General features: G+C 46.6%; 1 protein-coding gene across 6 annotated transcripts in view; it reads left to right on the top strand.

Annotated features, from left to right (window-relative positions):
* Positions 1-25,815, top strand: part of TNIK (TRAF2 and NCK interacting kinase) — a 153,773-nt gene that overhangs the window by 25,965 nt on the left and 101,993 nt on the right. For all 6 annotated transcript variants that reach the window (XM_053951167.1, XM_053951166.1, XM_053951169.1 and 3 more), the window contains exon 2: positions 1,006-1,071. In XM_053951167.1, the coding sequence (XP_053807142.1) occupies positions 1,006-1,071 (66 nt within the window). The remainder of the gene's footprint in view (positions 1-1,005; positions 1,072-25,815) is intronic.

The following is a 25,815-nucleotide window of genomic DNA, read 5'->3' as shown; positions in this document are numbered from 1 at the left end:
GGGAGGATGAGGATGGGTGGTGGTGTGGGAGACGAGGTCGCCCCTTGGCTGGGTGGGCTCAGGGACACACAGATCCCAGGGATGTCAGGATGCCTCCACATCTGCCAGCTTCCAGGGGGATTGTGCTCTCCAAAATTGGAGTGGTGAGTACAGGAAAAGGAGGAGGAGCAGGAGAGTATAATAAAGCTTCTGGAAGGGGAAAACCCACCCAGAGGAGAAAATAGCAGCACTGGTTATTCCTTCTTTCTTTCCCCACCCTCCCTCGTACCTCGCTGCTCTTGTTGTCTTTGGACTGTGCTGGTGGGTGCATGTGTGTGTGTGTGACTGCACTCCCCTGGCTGGGCACATGCCAAGTGTAGGGGGGGTCTGGGCACAGGGTTTCATACTTTGTTGCCACTTTACAAGGTGTTCTGTCCTCATACAGCATTGCCTTGGATCTGCTCATCTGAACTGACAAACCGGGATGTCAACAGCCAGGATGCACCAAACCAAAACTGGCCTTTAGACCAAGTAACACTAGTGCTGCTGACCTCAGGAATAGACCTGGAAACCCCTGCCAGTTAGCTTTGAGCCCCAGAATGGCATCCTGCCAGTTAGCTTGTTTTATTCCAAAGCTGATGCATAAGAAAATCTAACTTCTAATAGCAAATGCTTGCTGTTGCATTTAAAGCATGAACTGAGTGGTCACAGATCGAGCAGATGGCAGTCAAATGGGTGGATGCTCACTCACAGGCACCTGCCTGGCATCTCCCAGCCCAGGTGCTGGAGCTGGGCAGCTCTGGGCAGGTCTGTGCTGCCCAGAGTGCTGGGGCTGCCCACACAGGGCTGTCACCTGCACAGTGTCACACGTCTGCTCATTGTCCCTGTAATTCCCATCCCTGGTCTGCCTGAAAACATTAAACCACTCAAAACCCTTGTCAGAGAAATGATGATCTTCGTCAAACGTTTATTTTTTCAGAAGTCTATAAATATTGCTTATTTAATATTCCTGTTCTTTTCTCCTAGGATCCTGCAGGAATCTTTGAATTGGTAGAGCTCGTTGGCAATGGTACCTACGGGCAGGTCTATAAGGTAAGAGTTCCAGCTGAAGTGATCCTGTTTGCCTTGGCTGTATGTTGAACATGGAGCATCCCAGCACATCACATTGACTAGGCTTTGACCGTTTCAAACCTGACAAGAAGCCTTGCTGAACTCTGACCTTCTTGGTCGTGTGTGCAAGTACCGTGTAGCACACAGAGCTCTAACAATAAGCAATTCACATGAGTTCTGAAACTGTCACAAGAAAATGAATTGCTTTTTTTTCCCCCCTTTCCCCCCAGTTGCTTTTTATTGATTAGATGATGAGGAGGGAGTGAGAAGTCTGTGCTTTAATAGCTAAATCTCGATCTTGTCTAAGAGCTGGGTTTATGGCTGCAATAGGCTGCCAAATGAGTTTGCTACAGTCTAGTGCTCTGCTTGAACACAGGCTGGCTGCCATCCTTTCCACTGGCAGGGACCTGATACAGGATTAAAAACACTATTAAAATGTTTTTATTAAAGTGCCTGTTACAGTCAGTAGGATTGCTTTAAATTTTTCTAAACATCTAGAAGCAGCAATCCAGATGAGAATAGTGAAGGGAGTGTGGAGAGCAGGATTTCAAAAGCATGAACTTCTTTATGAGAATATTTAAAATGCCCCTCTGCTGTATTATATCATCTGTCCCAAACACTTCTTAGCTTGGGGAATGTCCAGATTTTGTTATCTTGGTGAGGTCTTTTTATGGACTACTCTTGTGCATTTGGGGTGGGATTGAATTATTTCTAAGTCTGGGGTTACCTGTGTTTACGTGTGGTGGGGGAGATGTTTCTTGTCATGGTTGCAAGAGGAATTTGCCAACTTTTATGGTTCTGCTGGGAGTCAGTACCTCCTCTGGGCCTCATTCTCCAAGAAACTCCTGTATGTGTGGGCACAAGTGCTGTGTACACGTGTACTCAGGCGTGTGTGGGCACACAGAGATCCTGTTTACCCGTCATGCCCATGTTTCATTTTGACTATAGAAAAGAATACACTCATGTGCTCCTGCTCTGTGGTTTTGGAGACACAGCTCTTGCTTGTCATGCTCTAAGAGACAGTGAGCTGCCCCTGCTGAAGAGAATGGTGTTCAAAGAGCCAAGATTCCCCCATCCTCCTGCTGCTGTTGACTAATCCTGTCAGTAGAAGGATCAAGGGATTGAAGTGAACTGAAGATGAACTGGAACTTCTGGAGTTTTAGATGTGTGAATTTTTGAACTGAAACAGATTAAAAAAAAAAAATAACAAAAACAAAGGAAAGACCGCCCCACCCCAAAGCTGTTCTTATCAAGGTTATATTCCAGGGAGCCTTCCTCTGTGGTATTCATTGTTTTCCCACCATGTGCTCCCTGCCACGGGAGCTCCCTTCTGAACTGTTTTTCTTCTCAGCTGCTAAAATAACGGTGGAAGGTGACCTAATTTTAACTGGTTCATATTTCTAACAATCCGTGGAAACTATGTGCCTGTAACGGCCTTTTCAAAGCGTCGTGTTTTTGTGGAGAGCAAAAAAGGGAAATAAGCTGGTGCTGCTGGTTGTGTGGCTCAGCTGATCGGGTTTCCTCTTGCTGCGTTCAATTCTTTCTGTGCGTTACCTCAAAGGGGAAAAAAAAACACCCAGAAATGTCCCAAGTGTAGGCTGAATGTTTCTGTGTTCCTTTTTCCCGTGCTGTACGAGGGGAAAATCCTCCTCCTAACTGTTTTTAACGTGCTGGAGTAACTGGATTGTCCTCGGTGTGATTCACGTGGTGCCGGTGCCAGACGGGATGGTGACGGGGGTGGAGGGGAAAACGTTGCTGTCCAAACCAAATTAGTAAGTATTGAGGTATGAGCTCAGGCTAAGCCTGACTTCACAGCTCTCTTAAACTGAAGTCCTGGAGTAGCACAGGCTCTATAAACAAAAGGAGACTTTGATATAAAACATACATAACTGTTTATGGTGTCCCACCCTAAAACCCAGCGTGGAAATAAGATCTCTGCGATTCTTTTTCTACGGATACCACCGCTGTATTTATCTCTTGCAGCAAAACAAATGGATCAACTTTCAAGACACACAGACCTTCTGGCTCCATTCTAAATCAGCTCTTAGCAGCGATCCATACCTAGGAGCAGCATCCTCTGTAATTAGATGGTTGTTGCACTGCCATTTTCAAACCCCTCTCAGGCAGGGCTGGACTGTTCACAGAATCATTCAGTTTGGAAAAGGCCTTTAGGATTGAGTCCAGACAATAACCCAGCATTGCCAAGCCCACCATGTCCCTAAATGCCACATCTACACATCTGTTAAATCCCCGCAGGGGTGGTGATCTACCCCTCTGTGCTGTGTTACCTGAGGTGCACCATTGCTGCCCTCCTAGAGGCTGTGTGTGCCTCTGGTTGTGTTTTTGGGTTCTGGTGCTGCCTGCCAGCCCGAGCTCTGCAGGTCCAACCCCTGTGCTCTCAGCCAGGAGCAGTCACCTGGTGAGCATCACCCCCCCTTCTCATGGCTGGTCCCTCTCTGAAGTAAGAAAAGTAACTTTGCTGTTGGAAAGAGGCAGAAGTGAGATGTTTATTCCAGGCAGGGGATGATGTTTTATGTCTGTGTGCTGCAGCCTTGATGTTTCCCCTAGAAAATCTGATACAGCAGCAGTGTCTAACACTGCTGCATGACCACGTTTGTGCTGGAGACTACAGGTGTCCTGCTGATAACCAGCTGGCCTGCCCAGGACCAGGGGGGAAAATGTGCAAGGTGCAAACTTCCCATTGATCCCATGGGACAAAGGGCATCGTTATGTTTTTATATGAGTTTGCAGGCCCCAAGTTGGGCAACTCTCTGGGGGCTCCTGTGGCAGGGGAAACTCTCCTGGAGCAGTTCTGTGTCAGAAACGAGAGATGCATTGGACTTTTTTGGTCTTCAGCTTCTGTTTATTGTTATTTTATCAAAACTTCAGCACTGTCTGCACCAGACTCTGTGTAGAGGAAAAACAGCACAAAAATGGCCAACAATCTCGTGTTACAAGGCCTTTTAAGTCTAATCAAAAACTAAGCTACCCAATTAAGAAGTGACACCTAAATTATTTTCCTTTCTAACCCAATAACTGACCCCTTAAGACCTGCACTACAGATTTTTCTACCCAATTACCAGATACCACCTAAACCCAAGAAGAAGGGAGAGGAAGGAAGAAAAATGAACTTGAGACCCTATATCCTCCACCTTGAACCCATCTATAATATACTAAAAATCCTGTAACCTAAATTTCTCACCCATGTGACATACTAAACTACTCTCTACAATCTATTTCACAGTTTTGTGGTTTCTAATTTATCTTGAGGTCTAGGAAACTTTCTCCATGAATGAGGGTCAAAGTCAGTGCTCCCCTGGGGGTCAGGACACCCCAGAGAAGACAGAGAAATATTCCTGGTGCCCTGGGTTTCCACATTCCTACAGCTGAATGATCTCACAGCAGGTTTAGGAGCCTTGAGAAGTGTCTGGGAGTACCACAGTGACAGGAGCCCTCAGAGAGCAGGGATTCATGGAGCCAGCCTCAGCATCTGCTGCGTTGGAGAGGCTGGGGAGCCCCTGGCACAGCACATGCCTTCTCCTTGCTCGTAGGAGGAGAGTCATGTTGGCCAAGCCTGGTGCACCCTGAGAGCTCCCAGAAGGAGGGCACCCACTGCCAGAGCTCGTGCATGGGGATGCAGCTGCTGCTGCTGCTTTGATCCTGCTTTCTGGGTCATGGTTTGAAGATCCCTTTCAGGTGGTTCACAGTGCTTCTGTGAATCAAAGCCTTGTTTTCTGAGCCTTGTGCTTGAGGCAAAGACCACGGGTTCTGTTTGACCTCTGTATTTTCAAGTAAAGGTCTTCCTTTGCTCAGAACAGCAGGTTAAAATATCCCTTTGGTTCTCCCCAGCTCTGGCCATACCCCAGTGACACCTGGGCACTGCAGGAGCCCTCGGCAGCGACCTGCTCTGCTCTCACTTCTCTAACCCCAACCACAAGCTCTTCACTTGGGAAAAATGCAGAGAGAAATAACATTCCTTGTTCACTGCTTAACAATCTCTTGTGAATAGCTCGATTTTTATTTTAATGAGGAACTGCACTGGTGATGATTTATCTCTCTAATTGAATCGGAAGCTTTTCTTTATTTTCTAATAATCCTGCATCTAATGTTACAGATTGTAAACTGGTTTTGATGAAAGACTGAGAACTTGCTAGTTTCTGTGCCAGACATTGTTGCAGTAGTGAATTTTTGTGTCCTTGGATTTTATTTTTGTTATAGGTGTTTAAGGAAATTACTATCAGGAATACAATGAGTTGGACTTGGGGAATTAAGCCTTTGCCTCACTGGTTTTTAGCTGATGGCTGAAAGCAACTCTAAACACAAAACTCACTAGGACCCTTCAGAGCATTATCTAAACTATGAGCAAATGGTGCTTTTATGTCCCAGAACATTATTATTACTGTTTATTTCTACTCTGCATGAGAGCAAACAAATACTCCTTAAAATACAGTGTGTGCTTAGATTGCCTGGATAGATCAGGACCACAGGCAGTGGGGTGTCCAGCACCAATAAATAGATGGGTTCAAAGGAAAAGGACACTGGGCTACTCAGAAATAGATGGGTGGAAAGCTTGGAGACACATGCAGTGGGCTACTTACTGTGCACTGAGTAAGTGGAAAACCAGAGCAATCCCCCAGTGTTTTTATGGGCTTAGCCATAGCCATTCACACAGTGGGCCACGGATGGTATCAGCCAGGAAGGATTTTGATGTAAACCTTCACAGTAGTGAGAAAAAAATCCAGGAAACAGATCAGGTGGTAACCTTTGTACCTCTCATCTTGTGTATTTTACAACATGGAATTAAATGATGTTGAGATCACATATTCACGTGCTTCTTCCCAACTGTGCCAGGAGGACAGTGGTCATTAATGCCAGATGCTGCATTGCCTGGTGCCCTGGGGATGTGGCTCTCCATTTATAGCTTCAGCAAGGTTTTATTTTACAGGGTACAAGATAGAGGATGTAGGCACCTCTGTAACTGCACAATAACTATTGATTGCTTAATTATCTGGTAAATGCCATATAATCACCAAGCTATTACACAGCAATAGTCTGTGCTCTAATTTAGAGCGTGTGGGATCCACGTGCCGCCCGTGTCAGCTGTGGCCCTCCAAGGAGCTCCTTTACCATCACCACATGATGGGGCAGGGCAGGGGAGCCACCCCTGGGAGCCACCCCGGGGCAGGTGGAGCACCTCTGCAGGTTCCTGGCTGCCCACAGGCTGTCCATGTCCTCTGCCAGCCCAAGTGAGGCAGCTGTTGGAAGAGAACGTGTTTTTTGCAATTGCTTTTTGTTGTAATATGTCTGTCTGTCTGGGGTACAATACACGTAGGAAAAGGTTGAAGAAATGCGTCCCAGGGTCTTTAGTCAGGACTTACTTATTGCCCAGCTGGTATTTACCAGAAGTCAGGCCCAGTCCATCTGGAGGCAAATGCCCAGGTTTGACCTAGTAGGTGGAGATGCTGAGGTGTGTGGGTATTAGAAAGTGAGTAAAATATTTGAAATCCAAGTCACCTGTTGCTGGAGAGCTGGGAGCAGCAGGACTGCTGGGACAATGTGGTTCCTGAGACAAACCTGGGGGAACGTCCCAGGCACAAGCCTGTGTTTGATAGTGTTGTCTTGGAGTTTGCAGATGCCAGAGGAGGAAGGATAATGCATGTCCTTTACTCCTGGATGTTGTTTGTACACTCCATGCACAGTGACATCCTTCCTCCTGGCATCCCCAGGCATTCCACCAGTGCAGGCTGGCGGGGTAGCAGGTAAATATCCTAAAGAAAGACTTTTAGAATACTCCTTTTTCCTTTAACTTACTTTTGAGGGTAGATAGGAGAAAATAGAGTGGAGTCTGTGACGTGTTTAACTTGCCTGACATCTGTCTTAGTCTGGCTGCTGCTGATCCAGTGCTGGGCCCTTGCATCAGCCCTGATGAGAACAGAAACTCTACAGGTTCCTGGGTCATTATTAGGAGTTCAGATAATTAGCCTGAGTGAAGAATGACAGTAATTGTTTTTAATCATCAGTTGGTTTATTGTCTTCCTTTCTGAAAGGCTGATGGTCAATAGCTCGATAATTAATCACTGTTGCTTTATCCGTGTGGAAGAAGCTACCGTGCTGCACACAATTAATATTTCCTGGGGATTGTTGCTGTAAAGAATTAACTGTAGTTTACACACAGAGCTTTTATAGCTGCAGACTGACTGCTGTGCCTTGCTTGAGAGGCCAGACAACATGTGCACACCAGTGCCTGCAGAGCAGGTCGTGCTGCCAGCCACCCTTGTCCCAACACCTGGCCTGCGGTGCTGGGCGCTGGTCCTGAGCACACCAAGGGCACCTGGTGCCCCCGTTCACAGGCTGCTGAAGGAGTTCAGAGCCCCATCATCCTGCAGTCTGAGCAAGCAGCTCTAACCCTAGACAGCTGTTGCATTTGAAGGTGCACTGTGAGCATTTCTCTTTTCCCACCTTCATGTTTATAAAATGAACTGTGATGTTGCAAGGTTGGGTGTGACTTGAGCATTGGTGGTTCTGGTGCTGTATCCTCAGCTTTGGGTCTTCTTTTACGTTTTCAAGCTCTTCAGAGGTTACTTTTGGTGCAGGGCAGGCCGAGTGTAACCACACGTGTGTGAATGTGTGTAGCCATCCCTCCTCATGCTCTGATGGTCACTGCACATGAGGGCTTGGTCCCTCTGGTTTGGGAAGCTTCCTGACTTTCCCCATGGTTTGCTGCTGCTCTGAGAGCCTGCTCGGGACACTGAGGCAGGGAAGCATGTTGTGTCTGCCCATCCTGCCCTGTCCCAGGCTCTTCTTTCCACTGGGATGGTTTTGGTGTTGGCTGAAATGCTCACATCCGCATCCAGACACAGACCCTTGTGGGCAGGCCCTGGCTGCTCATCACCTTCAAGGTCAGGGATGGTCTGAGTGTGGAATGGATTTACAAGACTGACAAGCTGCTTTATAATCCTTCTGTATTATAAGCACAGTATTAAATATTAAGCCATTGTTTCTGCTGGGATGGCTCCGTGTGCCAGCAGAGAGGATGGTGCTGCTGCTGTGTGGGGATGCTCACCAGGGCTGGGGTCTCCACTGCTTCCACAGACACCACCTCACAGGTGGTGCTGGGCTTTTATCAGCTCTTTCTGGGTTGCAGGAAGGGGCTGGGCTGGAGTACTGGTGTGTGATAACTCCTGTAGCCTTATCAGAAGGAAAACGGGCAGCCTCAATTTATCAGCTTCCCCACGATGTTATAGTAGCTCTGGAGGAGAAGGTCCTTTCCATGCTGACTCAAATGGAGTGTGTGTGTTTCTGAAATGCAGATTTGTTTTTGCCATGCAGGCAAGGAAGTCTGAACTGAAAAATGCTTAAAATGATGCTTCATTCTTATAAAAAAAAAAAAAAAAAGCAAAAGCTTTGTTACCAGAGCAACTGGTACATCTTGTGCTGCTTCATTTCTCTGAAACACAGAGCGAGCCCTCAGCCCTCCCTCCCCCCCGACAAGAAACCAGCCCCCACACACCTACACACCAATATGTCACATTAGCTTTGCTGCTTTCTGAATAATGGAAGTGAAAGGTGCTTTTTTAGTCCTAGAGAATGCAGGTTATAAAAGGTGATTAAAAATGTTTCTGTATTGCCTCCCTTTAATTCTCTGTTCCCTCTCCCTCCTTGCTGAGTTTGTGAAGGGGAAGGGCAGGGTGAAGGTCAGGAGCAGACTGCTGTGTCTGTGGAGTGACATTTGTCCAGTCTGCCTTGAATTGCTGGATGCTCTGATTCTGTAAATACTGCACAGCTTTGCAGGACAAAAAAAAAAAAAAAAAAAAAAAAAAAAAAACAAAAACCTGCAATGTCTTAGGGTTAAAAAAGCTGCTTTTGAAGATGTCAAGTAAAGTCAGCGGTGCTGCAAAGCGTGGGGAATGTGGTGGTTGGGTCTGCAGTGCCGTTTGTGTGGGTGCCAGGCACAGACAGGGACAGAGGGAGAGCCCCCTCCTTGGCTTGTGGGCATTAGAAAGTTCTCCTTGCAAGCAGCTTCTTTTCAGATCGTAGGAGCAAGCACCATGTCCAGTGCCACATCCTCCTGTCCCAGAGGAATGGCTGGGCTGGGAACTCAGACTTGCCTTTTGTCACATCTTTTGTGAGGGCACTGGAAGTCAGAGGTGGGGGTGCAGTGTGGGGGAGGTGTTTAGAAAAGAGCCAGCTTTCAGAATTGGGGTTATTGGTGTAAAAGCACCAATGTTTTGGGAGGGGTGGCTTCTGTCTGCTGGAGCTCCCATTGCTCTGCTCACTGAAGTATCTTACCAGCAGCATTGCACCAGGGTGTGGCTGTGGCTGGTGGGTGAGGTGTGGATGCTGTAAGGCTCGGGTGGGTTACAAGAAACATTTTCTGTTGGGTTATATCCCTTTAATGGGATCCCTGGGCTGCAGGGCACAGGTGGGGAGCTTCTTGCTCTCAGCAGAAGCTGGTACCTGCTGTTTTCTGCAGTTGTAAGCTTGGATATTGTATTTAAGAAATAACAGGCTCTTCTGGTCAATTGGAGCCTGGTGCAGTGCACGGGGAGCTGGGGGCCAGGACCTCACTGCTGTGGACTTCTGCAGTGACCTTTGCTAAGTGCCTCCTCTCTTCTCCTTTCCCATCTTTCTTTCCCATCCCTGTCCTTACCCCTTTCCCGATATAATCAGAAACAGAGCAAGGCTGGGATGGTTTGGGGGGCAGATCCAGGGAGACCTGGATCTCTGAGGTGATGGAGAGGCTGGATGCCCCTGCACCACCAGCATTTTGGAAGCAAAATGCTGGGAGCAAGGCTGATTCCCAGAGGAGCAAGTACAGCAGCTGCTACTAGGTCAGCTGAGGAAAACAACCGAGAGAAGCACTGAAAAATAGGTTTTGGAGCTGGGAGGTGTTTTGTTCCTCCCAGCTCTGAAGGTGCCACTCTCAGCTAGGAAGGCACTTTTTAGAAGGCTTAGAGAAGGGGATGGGAGGAGCAGCAAGCTGTAAACGCTGGTCCAGGCTGTGGATTTGAAGCATTTGCGAATGCTGTGGTGTTTGTCTTCAGAGATGTTTCTTGCTTGTCACTTTTTTATGTCACTCCAGATTTTGATGCAGCTTGACTTGTGGCTGACCCTGAGGACTTGGAGGCAAGTGATGCCCACGGGGAGCCAGCTGGAGCTGTGCAGCTTCTCCTGGTTATGCTTTGAAGGCTCACTGCAGAGAGAATGGTGTCTCTCTTGAAATCTGCCATTTATTCTTAGGTTTACCTGGGAAGCCCTTTACACTAATTACCTAAAGATGGAAAGTGCCAAGCAAACACAGCCTGCTTCCAAATGTTGTGGGATTTTTTTCCCCTCTTCTTGTATAAGAATGGCAGATTGGTGTAATTTTTTTTGTTTTGTTTAAGTCTTCATATTTTTTGTGTGTCTTTAGGTGTCTTAAATTCTTGTGTTGAAATGTGCACAAGGAAGTGTGTGGCTAGGAGCCCAGCTCCATCCTCACATGCCCTTGTCTCCAGCCCATCTCAGCCTGAGTGTAGGTGGCTGGGAAGGAGGTCAGTTTGGGCTGCAGACAGTGCTGCAGTTAGCTGGAGAGGGATGTTGGGAACCTGAGCCTTTGTTAGCACAAGCTGTGGTGATCCAGCCCAGAGAGTCCTGTCAGGTGCCACAGCCGTCTCTCCCTGTGCCCAGTGCTGGCTTTTGGGTGTGGAGCATCCCAGCCTGTGTGCTTACACAGTCACCTGCCTTGGGCTGGGCTGCAGACCTGTGCACTGATGTCCCAGTGATTGCTGGTATTCTCAGACTTCCCTCCCCAAGCTTTTGTGGCTCTCCACTGAAGCAGGGCAGTGCTCTTAAAAGAAGTGTTGGTAAATGCTCCTTTTTCACGTATCCCCTTGTTTTTTCCTGGTGGCCTTTCTCTTGGTGTGAATCTCTGATTTAGTGTGGGGCTGTAGGATCCTCCTGGGTTGTTGGGCTCCTTCATTTGTGTGGTTGGGAGTTTCACCAAGAGTCACAGCAGCGTCAGCAGGAGGAGCACCCTGGGGTGGAAGGGATGCTGCTTTGCTCCAGACTCTAATATTTACAGGGATGTTTGTGACCTGTGGCAGTGAGATTACAAAAAGAATAGCCTTCTGCATGCCTCTTCTTCTTTAACCTACTGTAAAGGTGAGCCTGATAATGAATGATACTTGAAATGACCAGGGCATGAAGGGACAAAAAGGGACAGAGAGGTAATCTAGCCCATTATGTTCAAAAATGGGAGCTGTGGAAGGGAGAGAGTTTTGTAAAGGACAAAATTGGCCTGTAGTTAATTTTACAAAGCTGCCCACAGGCGTGGTCTGGAAGCTGTGCTGGCTCTGTTAGCTCTCCCTGGACACTGAGATGGAGAGGCAGGAGCACCATGGCTAGGCAAGTGATGTGCTGCTGTCACTGGAGGAGATGCTTCACCTGGGCTGCAGGGAACAGCTGATGATCCCATCTCATTTCAGTGGATGTGGCCTTAGCTTGATGTAATTTTTTTTCCCAGTTAGTGTTGAGTGGGGATATTGTTTCAATAAGTCTGTTTTATAATAAACAAAAGAACAAGTGGTTTTAGTTCCTTACAGTTCTTCTGCTCCCTTGAGAAATGGTTATTAACAGGGTCAGTGTGAAGAAATGTATTTTATGTTTGCCTACATGGCATCTAGAGTAGATGGAAGTCAGGATTACACAGTAAAACAGCTACATTAAAAAATACTAACTTGTGGACGCCTAATTATTAGTTAAAAGGTGTGAGATTTTTTTCCCTCAGAGGTTGGTATTGTGTTTTCCTTTCCATAACTGTTGGTGTGTGAACTTCAGGGTGGTTCCTCCATCTGGGCAAGCAGTCTTGAGGTCTGCAGGGATTCCTGGTGGGTGCCTCAAGTTTGGGATAGTATGGGAATCTCTGACACTGATCTCTCAGTTGAGCTGCTCCTCCTGAACCCCTGCTGTAATGGTAAATGGTAGGATGGTTGGAAGGGAAAGCTAGGAATTCATTCCAAGGCCTCTGCTCCCTTTCCTTAACTTTCCTGATGATGGTGTAATGACCAGGGCATTGGGCTGGTGGGGCTTTGTGCCTGCATTCAGCTCAGTGTCTTGTGTGGCAGTGTTGATTTGCATTTAAAAATGGCAAAGGAAACTGAGGTAAGCAGATGTGCTGGGAGAGACCACCATCTCTTCTTCTGCTCTGGTCTCTGGGGCCAGCAGAGTGAGATGTGGACAGGGAGCCATTTCATCCTTTCAGCTTAACTCTTTTCTTATTGCTTTGCACCCCCTTTTGAAAAGATGGGAGGTTTTCAGCATATTTTGCAGTTTATAAGTATTTATGCCAATACTTTCCTTGGTGTTGTAATTTCTCCCTGAGCAAAACCATTATTTGAGAATAAGATGCCTCATTCAGTACGTAACTTGAGCATTCAGAAGTCTCCAGCCAACCTCCCCCGTCCCCACCTGGGACATAAAAAGAGTTTGAAGCTCTCACAGACAACATGAAAGGCTAGAAATGCATCTATGTTTTCCAGAGGTAGAAATTCAATAAAAGCAGTGATCAGGGCTTAGGAAAAATTGCAAATTCCACTGGACTTGCCATTAGTCTCTTGTTTTTTTAGAGCAGTTATGGGCTGTAGTTGAAGTGGGCAGCACCAGTGGAAATGCCTTTGCATTCCTGGACTTCAGAGATTTTCCCATTCACACTTTAATTCAGCAGGTCCAGGATCAAGGCCAAACCTTTTCTTTTCTACATAACTAATAGAAAGACAGCCAATTCAGCAGAATTTCTGTTAATAGCCTGTTCCAGATGAGTTGTGAATTGTGTATGTGAATGCCAATAGGGCTAACACAAGGGGTAGTTTGCCAAAGAAGATGGAAATCTTGTGTTAGAGAAACAGGCTTCTGAAATGCAATGTCAGGTTACATTTTTGGACTCTGCAGAAACATTGTTTGCTGTAGTCATGAAACTGCCCAAAATGCAGGAAAGTCTTGATCCATGGCACTGAAAGACAGCATTCAATGGGTGAGTGCTGGTCACACAGAAAACACTCAGCATCAGCTGAAAATCCTGCAGCAGCCCAGCAGTGAGCTGGGCCCTTGAATACCTCCTGAAAGAACTCCTCCGGTATTTTTATTTTTTTTTTTTAACTGACAAAAGCCAGCATCTGTTGGGATAGTCATGATGTGGTTTGGAGGTACTGTGCCTTTAGCATCCACACCGATGTGGGGGCTGGAGGGAGGGGTGGTGGGCATCACAGGGAGATCACTCAGCTGGGCAGTGGTCCAGGGCATGGCTGTCCCTCAGCAGTGATGCTGTCCATGGAGTTCAGCCCCCACAGGAGCAGCTGGATTCAAGGTCTGTCACTGTTCAACCATTAAAAGCCACCATGGATGGAGGGGGTACGTTGTTCCTTCCTGCTGGCTGCCTTTAACTCCTTGCACTGCAAATGGGTTTGCTGAGCTGGGTTGCTGGATTGTGCAGTCCCAGGAGAGCCAGGTCACAGCTTTCTGCTTGAGGGAGAGGCTGGTTCTCAAGCTATTCCTGTCTCTTTGTCCTGGGCTGACTTGGGCTCTGTGAATCATTGGCATTTATCTTGGTGCAGAGAAAGCACAACACTTTTGCTCACCCAAGTTAAACACTCCAGCACCACCTCCATCTTCCAGCCTTTTCCTCCCTTGTGGCAATCTTAGGGGTTTGGTTTGGCTTGGGTCTTTTTTACTTGCATCTGCCCATAGTAGCTAAAACTTGGCATGGCCAAGGAAGTTTGGTGCTTTTCCCATGCTGTTCCACAGCAGATACAGGGTTGCAGAATGGTGCCAGCAGCTGCAGAGGGCACCTAGAAGGGGATTAGCCAGAGGGCTCACAGAGAGCACAATTTTGGGCTATGCCATGTGCCTAAGATCACTCTTCTTCCAAATCTGTTGTCTTTCTTCTAGAAAGAGCCCTAAATGTGTGATACAGTGCCTGGGGTTGTGTTTAGTGAGGACTCTCTATATCAGCAGTTGGATTTAAACCCAGTGGGGGCAGTGTGCTTAACCCTCAGCTAGCTGAGCCCCTGGCAGTGGAATGTGCCTGCAAGAAGAGAGGGTGCCAGAAACTCCAGCCAGCTGTGAGGGCATCCCACATCCCTCGGGAGGGGATGCAGCTCCTGGCATAGCCACAGCACTGTGTGCCTTTGCCTCTGCTAATTACTGCCTTCAGCACTATTCCAGTGCTGGGGAATGTTTCTTGGGCTCGGGGAGCCCACAGCTGAGTTGGCATGGGGAGAAATCCAGTGACAGGCAAGAGCAAACGCTCTTGAAAGCTCCAGCAAATGCTCCCAGTATTGAGTTTTCTTCTTCCATCATTGGTGACTGTCTAGAACCTGTTTGGGAAGGCACTTGAGAAGAAATAAGGTAATTACATAATTTAATAAGAGGTGTGAGAGTGCCATTCTGAGCACACCAGCAGTGTGGAGGAGCTGGGGCTGTGGAACGTGACTTGTCTTGCACAGGAGAGATTAATCACGTCGACTCCTGGGAGACAGGTCTGCTAGAGAGGTGCTTATGTTGGATGCACTGTTCATATCACTCAAATTAGGCTGTGTACAAGAACTAATAAAAACAGGAGAAGAGAATTCCAGCAGAAGGGATCAATAACTTGAAAGCGTTTTAATTCAAAACTAGAAAAATGAGAGAGGTTATGGGCAAGGAGAGTATGTTAATAAAGGAAAATGAGTATTTGTTACTGCTGGTGTGAAATGAGATAATATAAGAGATGTTCTAAGTGCCTTTTGTCACAGTTAATGCCTTTTGTTAGGTATCCAAGCAAAATGGAGCCTGTGACTTTCAATTTCAGGGTTCTCAGATGATCAAAATACCGTGGGGCAGCTTGATCATCTCACGCTTTACTGGAATGAGGTCATCAATAACTTTTGCCTGGGTGTGATTTACACAGTTGTCAGTGTCTGAATTGCCATAATATGTCTCTGCCCGGGAAAAATGCTGCATTTGGAGGGGGGAAAAAAACCAACAAAGCAGAAGCTCTCTGGGTAGTTGGTTCACTGCTAATAATGGATATAGAAAAGTGATTACTTGTGATCCATTCAAATAGAAAGGCTCAGCCTCTAAAGCTGGAGGCATGGAAGCTGTTACAAGGTCAAGCAGTGTCCTTTAAGGAGAAATAGGTGACAAATACTGTCAGTGGCAGATAACACATCTGCAGCATCATGAGAAGTACATCTGAAATTAAGATTAAAGATGCTTTGCACTCGTATGGAGAGGGGGAAAAGAGAAGATAGAGATGAAATCAGAAAAAAGAGGATTAGCTTTTGGTGGGTGACAGGCAATAGCTCTGGCCAGGGAGAGATTTAAGCAGCAAAGTGCTCAGTAACCCAGGGAATTATCAAAGGTTTCTGCAGCTGCTTCCAGCTGATGGTCTTCAAGAGCCTGAAATTCTTTTTGTTTGAACCTTTCTCTCACCCCAAGCCTGTGTGTGTATGGGCACATGCAAAATCTCATCTGCAGCCCCGTATGTCAAGCTGGGAATGCAAAGACCAGAGGCCCTGGTCATCCTCACTTGCAGGAGCCTGCTTTAATTTTAGATGCCTTAGTTTACACTGAGGCAAAAGGGGACCTGACCCGCAGGTATGCTGGCAGGCCTCATTCTTTTGTTGACTTACACTGCGTGTCAGGGCACCAAGAGCTTCTAAAAATGAAGTCATGGTGTCTTGGCAGATGTTTTCAAGTCTCTGCTTTCATAAACAGGGCTGGGAAGCTTTGCTGAAGGTCCTGCAGGAGAATCTGGATCTCCTGACTGATGGGTATGAAGTAAAGTTAGCTTATTTTAGGTGTTGAAGAGGATGGCACTAAGTTTTGTCAGTCTCACGATGCTGAGAAACCCTGGTTTGTGAAGATAAGTTTTGGCTGTAACCTCTTTGTGGAGTAGAAGGATTTTGACCCTTAATAACTGTGATATGGCAGTGGCTTCACAGGTGGGAAATTTGAATTTGTGTTTCCAACTTAAAGTGATCCCAAAGGAAAACACCTTCCCTGAAGCAGAAGGAGAGAGATCCAAGGCATCAAATGTTCTTCTCTTGCACCTTGGGAAAACACCACAGCCAACCAAAACCTGTGAGGTTTTCATTCAAAACGGACTATTGGTGTTTGCAGAAACTTAAAAATGTTTGGGGTTTATTCCATTGTGGGAAAAAAAAGAGTGTGTTTGCAAATCTCAAGCATTTGGGGGAATGTTGTTGTTTTCCTGGTGGTGATCAGTGGTGCCCAGGGCTGCTGGTCTGCAGTTCTGCTTGCTTCCTCTGTGGCATGATGCTCACTGACATCCAGATTATCAGGTCCATAAATACCCAGGCATCTGGGAGGCCTTCCTGGTGTCTGGTCTGTAGCTGACCTTTCATTTTGCTGGCAGAATACTAAGATTAGCCTTGAGATCAGCAGACTACAGTGAAGATTGCACATCCATGCTGTCAGATAAAAATAGAAACAGAAACTGGAAGGGGGAAATATCATATCTGTTAAAGCTCATCTGTGTGCTATTAATGTACCAGTGACCAGGCCTCTCCCTGAGCTTGTGAAAGTTTTACCTGCATAAAAAAGTTGTGTCTGAACTACAACAACCTCCCAAGTTTGTGTCCTTCTTGTACATATGTGGACCTTGCCTCCTCCATTTTCTCATGTGTCCAAGCCAGTCTTATCAAAGGAGCATAGTGTTTAATCCAAGGCAAGCCTCAGAAGAATAAACTACTTTGGTTTTCATAGTCTGGTACAAAATTCTTTCTGCATTTCTTGGCACTTAGTTATTAATGAAGCATTTGTTCTGTTTGCTTAAAAACCTCCCAGCAGCCAGCACGTGTGTGCTATGCAAATTATTTGTGGTTTGGTTAAATACTGTTTAACTAGGAAGGGGAATAACTGAAATTAGTAGAGGAAAAGTAAGTAACATTAACCCTCTGTAGGCTGTTCCCTTGTTAATTATTTTGGTGATTTGGCTCTTGAACTGAGCATGCCACTGTTGTAAATGGCAATTTGGGATGTGGACTTGAACAGTCACATAACCCCGAGTGCTTATTTTGTGTGGCAGTGGTCCAAAAAACTGCCAGTGTCCTAATTAACACACTTTTTCAATGGACAATATTAATATTCATACTATTATAATGTAAAATGAGTAATTTGAATAGACAGAATACCTTGCACTCTCTTGATCTCTTGTGGATTAACCTACAAAAGGCCACTGGCGCTCATCCTTTCAGGCCTTAATGGGTACAAAGGCTTCTAATAAAAGTGTTTGGAGCAGAGGTACCTAGAAATGTGTAGCAGATATAGTGGATGTGGTAGGGATGGTGATAATTTGTTAGAGTGGTGAAGGAAAATGTGAAGGGAAATGGTTGTAATAGATGAGCACCTCCAAATGATGGAGGAGTAAGGCAGCTCTCAGGGGTGACTGGCCCCACAACATCCATCTAAATGATGTCAGCCTGGCAGCAGTGATGCAGGAGTCCCTCAGCTGAGCTGGTGCTTAGAGGAAAATAGTACTGAGGGGGAGAAAGCAGATATATGTCTGACTGGAAAACAAAAGACTCGCAAGGCTGGTTTGTTTTATTGATGCCCACCATTAGAGGCTACCACAAGATCTACTGCTGAGTTTAGAAAAAGGAATGGAAGGGCAGAGAATGCTGTGAAAGAAAAGGGATTCACACAGGGGGAAAAGCAGAGGTGCAACTGAAGCAGGAAATACTGGGTTTAGCAAAGAGGTTGAGATGTGAGGACTGTGGGGTGTGTTTGGGTAAGCCCAAGTCAGTTACAGAAGGGTCCAGCTTACTCCAGTCACCTGAGATATGTGCCCTGTGTGTGCACAAACCATCCTACAGCAGACAACCTCTGCCTCTCCCAAGGTCTGACTGACCTTGAGTCCCCAAAGGAAAACTGGCTTTGGGGTCAGTGTTGAGGGAAAGCTGCTGCTGAAAAAGCCAGACAGGTCTCAGCACATCTTCAGCACTCAGTGCAGAGAGGCTGTTAGCTGGGGGAATGAGTTTTGCAGTTGTTCCATCCTCTAAAGAGCTCTTGCTGGTGCAGAGTGCAAAGGAAGGAGGTCCTTTGGTAGCTGCAGGTTTGGCTGCAGTCCCTGCAGGCTTTGGGATCCTGCAGAGAAGCTGGTCTGTCTTCAGCAGCAGATGAGAAAACCTGTGTGAGTGCAGAATTGATGACAACAAATTTGAGTGGCTCGGTGTAGGAATAAGATCACTTTTAGAAGCATCAGGGGAGACTTTGAAGAATGGACAAAAGGGAGCTGAGTGGGCAGGCAGCTGTGGACACAGATTACCTGCACCCAGGATAGTTTTTGGTGGCGTCAGACGCAATCTGTGCATTCCCAGGGCCTGGCACTGGCCGTGGTCTCTTACGGAGGATGCAGACACACCTTAGATCTCAACGAGCCCAACACATCTGTGAGGAGCAGCGTTCTTCTGCAGAGGAAGGTCACTCTGTAGTGCTACAAGTTCGCTGTTGAAACTGATTTAGTTCACTTTGTGTATGGGTAGCTTTGGCTTCTGAATGAAAACTTAACCATGGAAACTGTAGCTGCTCAGAGCAGCAAACCCCTTTCTGCAGAGCCTGGCCTGATTCTGCTCTGCTGGTGGCATCTTTGTGTCTGTCTCTGGTCTGTACCAGCTGTTGGAATGGGGCAGACCACTTTTCCTGAAGGTAACTCATCAGCCCCTCTGCCAGCAGCCAAGATAGGGAGTCAAGACTGAATTACCCAGCTGACTTTAGGTGCTGCCTTCTGCCTGGGGGTAGGACCTAAAGCATTTGTAAGGATTGCCCAGGCTGCATCCCTTGTCTGGTCAAAATGAGTGGCATCTCCTCTTCTCAGACAGTTTCAACTACCTCTTTCTTTGGTGTGTTCAAGATGAGCTCTTACCTTTGGTACCACCTGTGGGCTCTTCCCATAACCTGGGATTTGGTGCATCCCATGCAAACCCTGAACATGGATGATTTACACTCCATTGCACTTTCAAACCCCATCACATTTGTGCCAGCACCAGTGGCCACATTAGCTATCACTTGGTGTATTGTGTTCCAGCTGGAGCACATCCCCATCTTCATTAAATAATCATCCTGAGAAATGGACTCATAATCCAAAGATCTGCACTGAGCTCTGGTACCTGGAGAACCAGGTCTGTTCCTATCTCTGTGGGTCTGTTCCTATCAACTTCTGGGTAGGCACATTCCCATAGATATCAGCAAGACTGCCACGTAGTCTTCCTTGCTCTGTTAACTCAGTTTAATATTAATCATTTTAGATCTTACTTTATTTTTTGAGGTGAAAGGAGACAAGAAGAATGTTTTCAGGCTATGAAATGACCCACTGGAAAGATTGGAGACATCCCATTAGCTGGGAGCTCATGGAAAAATTAGAGGTTTTTAGAGCCCAGGTTAGTGTTGTGAATTAAACACTGAAAACCTGTTTTGTTATTGCAGCGTTACGTGAACTAGCAAACCTCCTGCAAGGAGGTTCTGATTGGGTGAATGGAAAATAAAAGTCCAGATCCCAAATGCTTCTCCACAGTGGCTGTGGGGGCTGGGGCTGGGGCTGGCAGGCTCCCCGTCAGCCCTGGCTTTCGCCCTCTGCAGCTCCCTCCCTTGAGCAGAAGATATTTTGGTGAGCGGTGAAACAGCCAGTGAGGCAAAAAAAAAAAACCCAACAAACAAACAAACAAAAAAAAAACAACCCAAAGAAAGGAGAGAGGAATAATAATACATCTAATACTCAAGCCAGTTGGGAGGGGAGGGAAGCTGGGCAGAGTGGTGCAGAGCTGTGACTCACAGGCAGCTCCGCTCCCGTGCCGAGCCAGGCGAGCGCAATCTGCAGCATCTCTGCTGACAGCCTTGGCAGCTCCCCGGCCACAGGGCTGCCCTGCTTCCCACATCCCCTCATCCTCCTCCACGCTCCTTTCCAGCCCCGTTACTCCCACCACGGGCACTGGGGATGCTGCCCAGGCCAGCCCATGCCTCTGCCCTTTGCTCTGGCGAGGTCCAGGAATGGGAATTGTGTGTCTGGAGCGAGGTGCCCGGTGCTGGGTGGCACTGCTGGGCACCCTCCCGCTGGGCACAGGCTCTGCTGAGCTGAGCTCCCTCGCTGCTGCTTCCATCTGCCCGTGTCTTTGCTGCCAGAGTTCATAGAAGTACCAAAATCTATTTTCCTGCCCACACTTGCTTGTCCTTAGGTGTCCTCTTTTTGTAGAGCGGTTTCATTTAATTGATTATTTTTCGGAACTTTTGGGAAGAAGCCTCAGAGAAGGCCTTAAAATAGAGAAATCATGTAAGTTTAAATATTTCTGAGGAAGGCTGGGAAAATATTCTGCAGCCTGCTCTGTGACCTTTCCATGTCTCCTAGGAGGCTGAGATCAACTTATTTTTGAATAATCCCCTATTTGCAATGAAAATATGGAAAAACTCATTTGTATAGCTGCATGTTTTGCTTCAAGGTGAACAGAAGTCTCAAATGTACTGACTGGTGGCAAGCCAGGGCTGATGCCAGGAGGGTGTGTCCATCAGAACACCAAGGCATGCATAGGGCATGATTTTTATTTTTATTTAATCTCATAAGAAGGCTACAGTTAGCCAAGCCAGGCTTAAGGTCAGGCTCAGCTCTGCCTAAAAGCTCTCATGGTATTTTATTCAGTTGAGCTTTAGAGGGTTTATTGCTTCATTTTTTTAGCCTCAAGCCAGAAATTGTTTTCCCCTTTTTGCAGGAAGGACGTTTTCTCACAGATCCTTTGCTTTGCTGATGACGGAAGGAAATTCTTCCGAGCCAAAATATTCAAATGATGGTTTCCTTCTAAAAAAAAATAATATCCCTTTTTCTTTTTTTTTTTTTTTCTTCACTGTAAAATGTGTGTATAACACAATACCTGTCTGGGGAATGTGCTGTATTTTTAAGCTTTGGTTCCCATTCTGGGGTTTTGCTTTGTTTTTAATATGTCTTTGCAGCATGACCTGCTGCTGTTCCAGCTAGCTCTGCTCACTCCACATGGAGACATTTAATGAGAGGTCTCCCAAGGCTCCCCTTTCTTAGCCACGTGCCTTTTCCTGTCCTGGCCCGAGGTGAAGCGTGGCTGCTCCTGGAGGAGCCTGGAGTGCCCTTTGTGGGAGCAGCTTGTGGCAGCGGCTGCTGAGGTGACAGTGCCCTCCATTCCAGCTGGAGCAAAGCTGTCAGCCAGCAGCCTGAGAGGAGCACAGAAATGAACTCTTTATTTTCTAATTACAGTTATTTTGGCAGATTGTTCTGAAGGGTCTGTAACTGATCTCTGCTGCGGTGACTTTGGCAAAGGGTGGCTCACTCCAGCCTCGCCTGCAGAGCTATGTTGTCCTGCTACAGCATTCTCAGCCTTTGTCAAAACACTGTTCCTTGCTAATTTTCTGTAATGGTGGAGATTCTTCAAGCTGGGACTGAGCAGACAGTGAAAACTGCAGTGGAGGGATCTGTATGTTCATCCATCCTTCCTTGCCCCCCGGGCTCCCTGGCTGCCCCAGGCAGTGCAGGTAATAGAGATGCTGTTCTGGAATAGCCACCCTGATGTCAGGGTTAGCCAGGGAGATGTCAAAACACATATTGTTTTGAACAGAATGAGGTATCTGCTTACACAGCAAATGACTTCTCTTGGTTAGGTTGAGTTCCTCACAGCTTTGCAAATTCTGGGCTGTGTAGAGATGAGGCACCCAGCTTGCTTGGTGTTGCAGTGAGGAGAGATCACCTCTGTGGTTATTTAAGGATAAATCAATCAATGCTCAATCTCATCCATATTTGCTCCTAATGTGTTTATTTATGGCCAGGCATATGAAAGCCCTTTTAAAATCAGGGGGGAGAAGATGCTCCAATCAAAATGGAAAATTACTTTCTGCAGCATTTTATCTTAGATCAAGTCTCAGTTATTGCTCCAGGACTAGTTGGGTGTGATGAAGAGCTAGGAGACAGCAGATTATTTCAATTTCTTTTTTTTTTTTTCCCTGAGGAGACAGAGGAGGGGAAAAAAAGCTGTCAGGGCTCTTACACCAATGTTTAAGAGGGAAGCCCTGAGGGATTTGCTGCTGCCAGGGTGGAGGCACGGGGGTCCCAGCCCTGCACCTTGGGGTCACATCCTGGCCTGTGAGAGGAAACAGTCACTGTTCCTTCATAGGGACAGAGGGATGCATGGTGGCAGGACACATCGAGGCAGGCAGCTGAGTCATGGCTGCAGCAAGGGGATGCTTGGGGAGCAGGGACCATCACCCTGCTGCCCCCAGAACATCCCTGCCCACCTTGCAGGGCTTCAGATGGGACCCAGCACAGTGGAGCAGGCATCACCTCCAGCTATTAAGTTTTTCTTCATTCCCATTATCTTTCAGTTCTGAAGCAGCACTTACATTCATATCCATTTTTTCCCTGGCTGCTGCTGCTGCATTTGTGCTGGGGGAACCTTTTTGGAGAATGCCTTTGACAGAAATGTGTTTTCTTATCCCTTGAAGCTGAAAGCCATAAAGAAAGAATGAGTTTAATGAACAGACCTTGCCGAATCACCACCTTGAAGCTCTAGCTGCTCATGTGAATCAAAACTGGCTGAAAGTAGGTCATATAGTAAAAATGAATTAAGCTTACTTCACATTTTATTGACTCTGCCAGTTTTTCATTCATAGAGGCTTATAGTTTGGAATGTATCTTGTCTTTTTAATGCTAGGCTGAGGTAAAAGGAGAGAGAACTGTTCCTTATTCCCTCCCTTTTGCCTTGCATGTTTCTGGTGGTTGATTATATGATGGTTGGACTTTCTCATTTATTTATTCTTTTATTCTCCTGTGCTCAAGAACTGCTTAAGTGATAACCAAACTCTCATAATACATTGACAAATGGGAATTCAGCCTGGTCTGAAAAGTTTGTGTAACACCTAAATTAGTCTTAAAGCTTCTGAGAAGGGTTGAAGTGGTGAGGTGGTGTCAGTCTGCAGGCAGAGGGGTTACACTGGCACCTTCTCCTTGGGGCTGGGCAGGAGGATGGCATCGTGTGGGTTAGCACAGGGAGGGGTCAGTCCTCTGCTTCCAGCCTCTACCCCTGTGAGAAATCCTGGATTTCGGGGTTGTTGGACCTACCTCACCATCTGGCAGATGATGGGCTCCACCTGTTAATTCATGCAGTGTGGCTCAGCTGCATCTTGGGCAGCTTATTCAGATCAAACTTTTAATTTTGGTGTAAATCCTCCGAGCGTCAGTGGTTCCACTGCTCGTCCATCCATCCCTGCTCATGATTAATTACTCTCACTCATAAATGATGCTCTTTATTTCCCATTAGTCTTTGTCTCTTTTCAGTTTGGAGTCATTTGGTCTTGTGGTTTTTGTCTGCCATTTTCTGCCTCTGTCTGGAATTGTGGTTTTTCCTGAAATTTCTGCTGGGATTAAACAAATTGGTCTCGGCTTTAACAAGAAGCTGGGAGAAAGGCTGGAGAGAAGGCAGAAACATTGCAGTGGTGGGATCCCTGACTCTGTGCATGCAGTGTTCATTTAAAAGACATTTTTTAAGGGAGACACATAATACACAGCACTGAAGCACATTTTGTCTTGTCTTTAGGATTTCTGTTGTGGCTAATGGCAAAACTGGGAATGAAGGCAGCTTCTGTAATGATGGATGATTTTTTTCCTGCCTTCCTGTCTCTGTTGTCTACTCTAGATGGCACATGCTTTAAGGAGGTGAAAAATCCCTACTGATAAATTAGGATTTGTTTTGCAACCTTTTCTCTGCAATTACAGCTAACTGCTTTGATCTCAGCTGAAGACCTTTATCCAATGACAGAATATAAATCTTCTCTACCTGTGGTTTCATAACTTTAAGAAATATAGCCAGAAACTGTCTGGGTAGGAAGAGAAAGTCCCTGCTGGTAGCCCTGTACCAGCTGACTGGGGAAGGCACAGCAGATAGTACAAGTAGTCTCTGTCCTTATAATTACTGCTGGACAATCCACACATTACCTAAAATCCCAGCTTGAAAAAATTAAACTATTTAATCTTGTATAGTACAATGTGAGACATAGATGAAGGCCTGTAAGTAAGCCACTATTCTACTCCAGAAAAGACCTTCATTGAGCATTATGTGAACAATAAATCTTCCATTTTCTGTTAAGAAACAGTAATTACAGAATCTTCAGCTGCGATGGGGGTCTCCTGCTGACAATAAAAGTCTGTCCTTCAGCACATCATCAGCATCTTGGTGATGGATGCTGTGGACTACACTGTAAAGATAATATAAAATACGGTCTGTAGTACGTGCTGGCAGCCCTTTTTTAAGCCTTGTGAGTACAGATTGGGAAGGTGCTCTGTGTATCCAGGAACACGTCTTGTTTGTCACACTTTCTGTTTCTAACAGTTCCAAGATGTTTTTGCTGTTTGGCTCTTGGTTGCTAGCAGGGAGCTCCAAGGAGCTAAGCTCTGCTCTTTGGTAGGTAGGAAGCTGCCTCAGCAGACATGGCAGAGAGAGATGACCTCTTTCACTGCTTCACCAGCAAAATCAAGGTGGAAAGCTGAGTGGATCAATGGAGCCATAATCCAGTTTCCCAGCATGGAACTGGGTCATGGGAAGCAAGGGCAGGTTGGGGGCTGAGCTGTGACCAGGAACCTGCCTGTGGGTGCAGCTCCAGTGCTCAGGGGCACCTCAAGGTCACACCCAGCTGATGTTCCTGCTCAATCTGATGAACACTGGCTGCCCTACAACAGGCAATGGTATGGGAAGCAGGTGAGGGGGTCAAACGGGAATTGTCTTCTATATGCATCATTGTTAGGCTGATGTGGACACTTCTGGAAGGCAAACTTGGAGTCTCTGGCTCAGGATCTACAGCTGGAGGCAGCTCTGCTGCCCAGGCTGTCCCTGGAAGGAGGTTCTGCTGCACCTTGTCATGACTGGTTACAGGAGATCTTGACTCCAGGGCCCAGCAGGACCGTGGAGTTCCTTATAGAAGCTGTTGTATGAGCTGGTCTTGGGCAGAAATGGAAGAATAATTGTGATGAAGTCAACATGAAAAAGGAAATGTTGCCAAAACCGTGCAAAGTGCACATTTTAGAAGTACACTCCTCAGCACTAGCTTGATGACCAGCAGGCTTTGGCTCTGCTTCCAGGCCATCCATAGCCAATGAGGGCTCTCTGGCTTTACAGGTGGATTCCATTTTTTTGGTGTTGAGGACGACAAGGGCTAGATGGACTCTAAGCTATTTTTAATTTTCAGACTGTTTCTTGAGATAATGTTTCTTAAAAAGAGTTGCAATCTTATTAAATGGCTGTACATATAAATTTACTGACAATTTTGAGATTTTTTTTTTTAGTTTATTTCTTTTTTCATGGCCTAATGGTTTATAATCCTGCAGGAGTTGGATGGCAGCAGAGACTTGGCCTTTGGAGAATGCTCAGGTCGATCTGATTTTCCCGAAGTCTTATTACAGAGTCTCTTTGATTCCCCTACAATTCTGAGCAAATCAGGGTCAGAGTGTCAGGTTGTTGCCTGCTTTGGGTGTAACGTTGCAGCACAGACTTTTTCCATGCAGGAGTGACATGCTTGACACTTGAAACCACCTCCATAAACATTGGGAGGTACATATGTGCCTCCATCAGTGCTGCTGGGGGCTTTGACCAAGTCCTAGCTGGGCTTCTTTTAAAGAGACTGCAATTAGGCAAGCAGGTGCTGTGCTGTGACCCTCAATTTTCTCTCTTCTCTTCCGTCTCCCAGTCT

Source organism: Vidua chalybeata, chromosome 10 (assembly GCF_026979565.1).
Source record: "Vidua chalybeata isolate OUT-0048 chromosome 10, bVidCha1 merged haplotype, whole genome shotgun sequence".
Lineage (NCBI taxonomy): Eukaryota > Metazoa > Chordata > Aves > Passeriformes > Viduidae > Vidua > Vidua chalybeata.
Note: the sequence above shows the minus strand (reverse complement) of the source record. Positions and strands in the feature narration are given on the sequence as shown.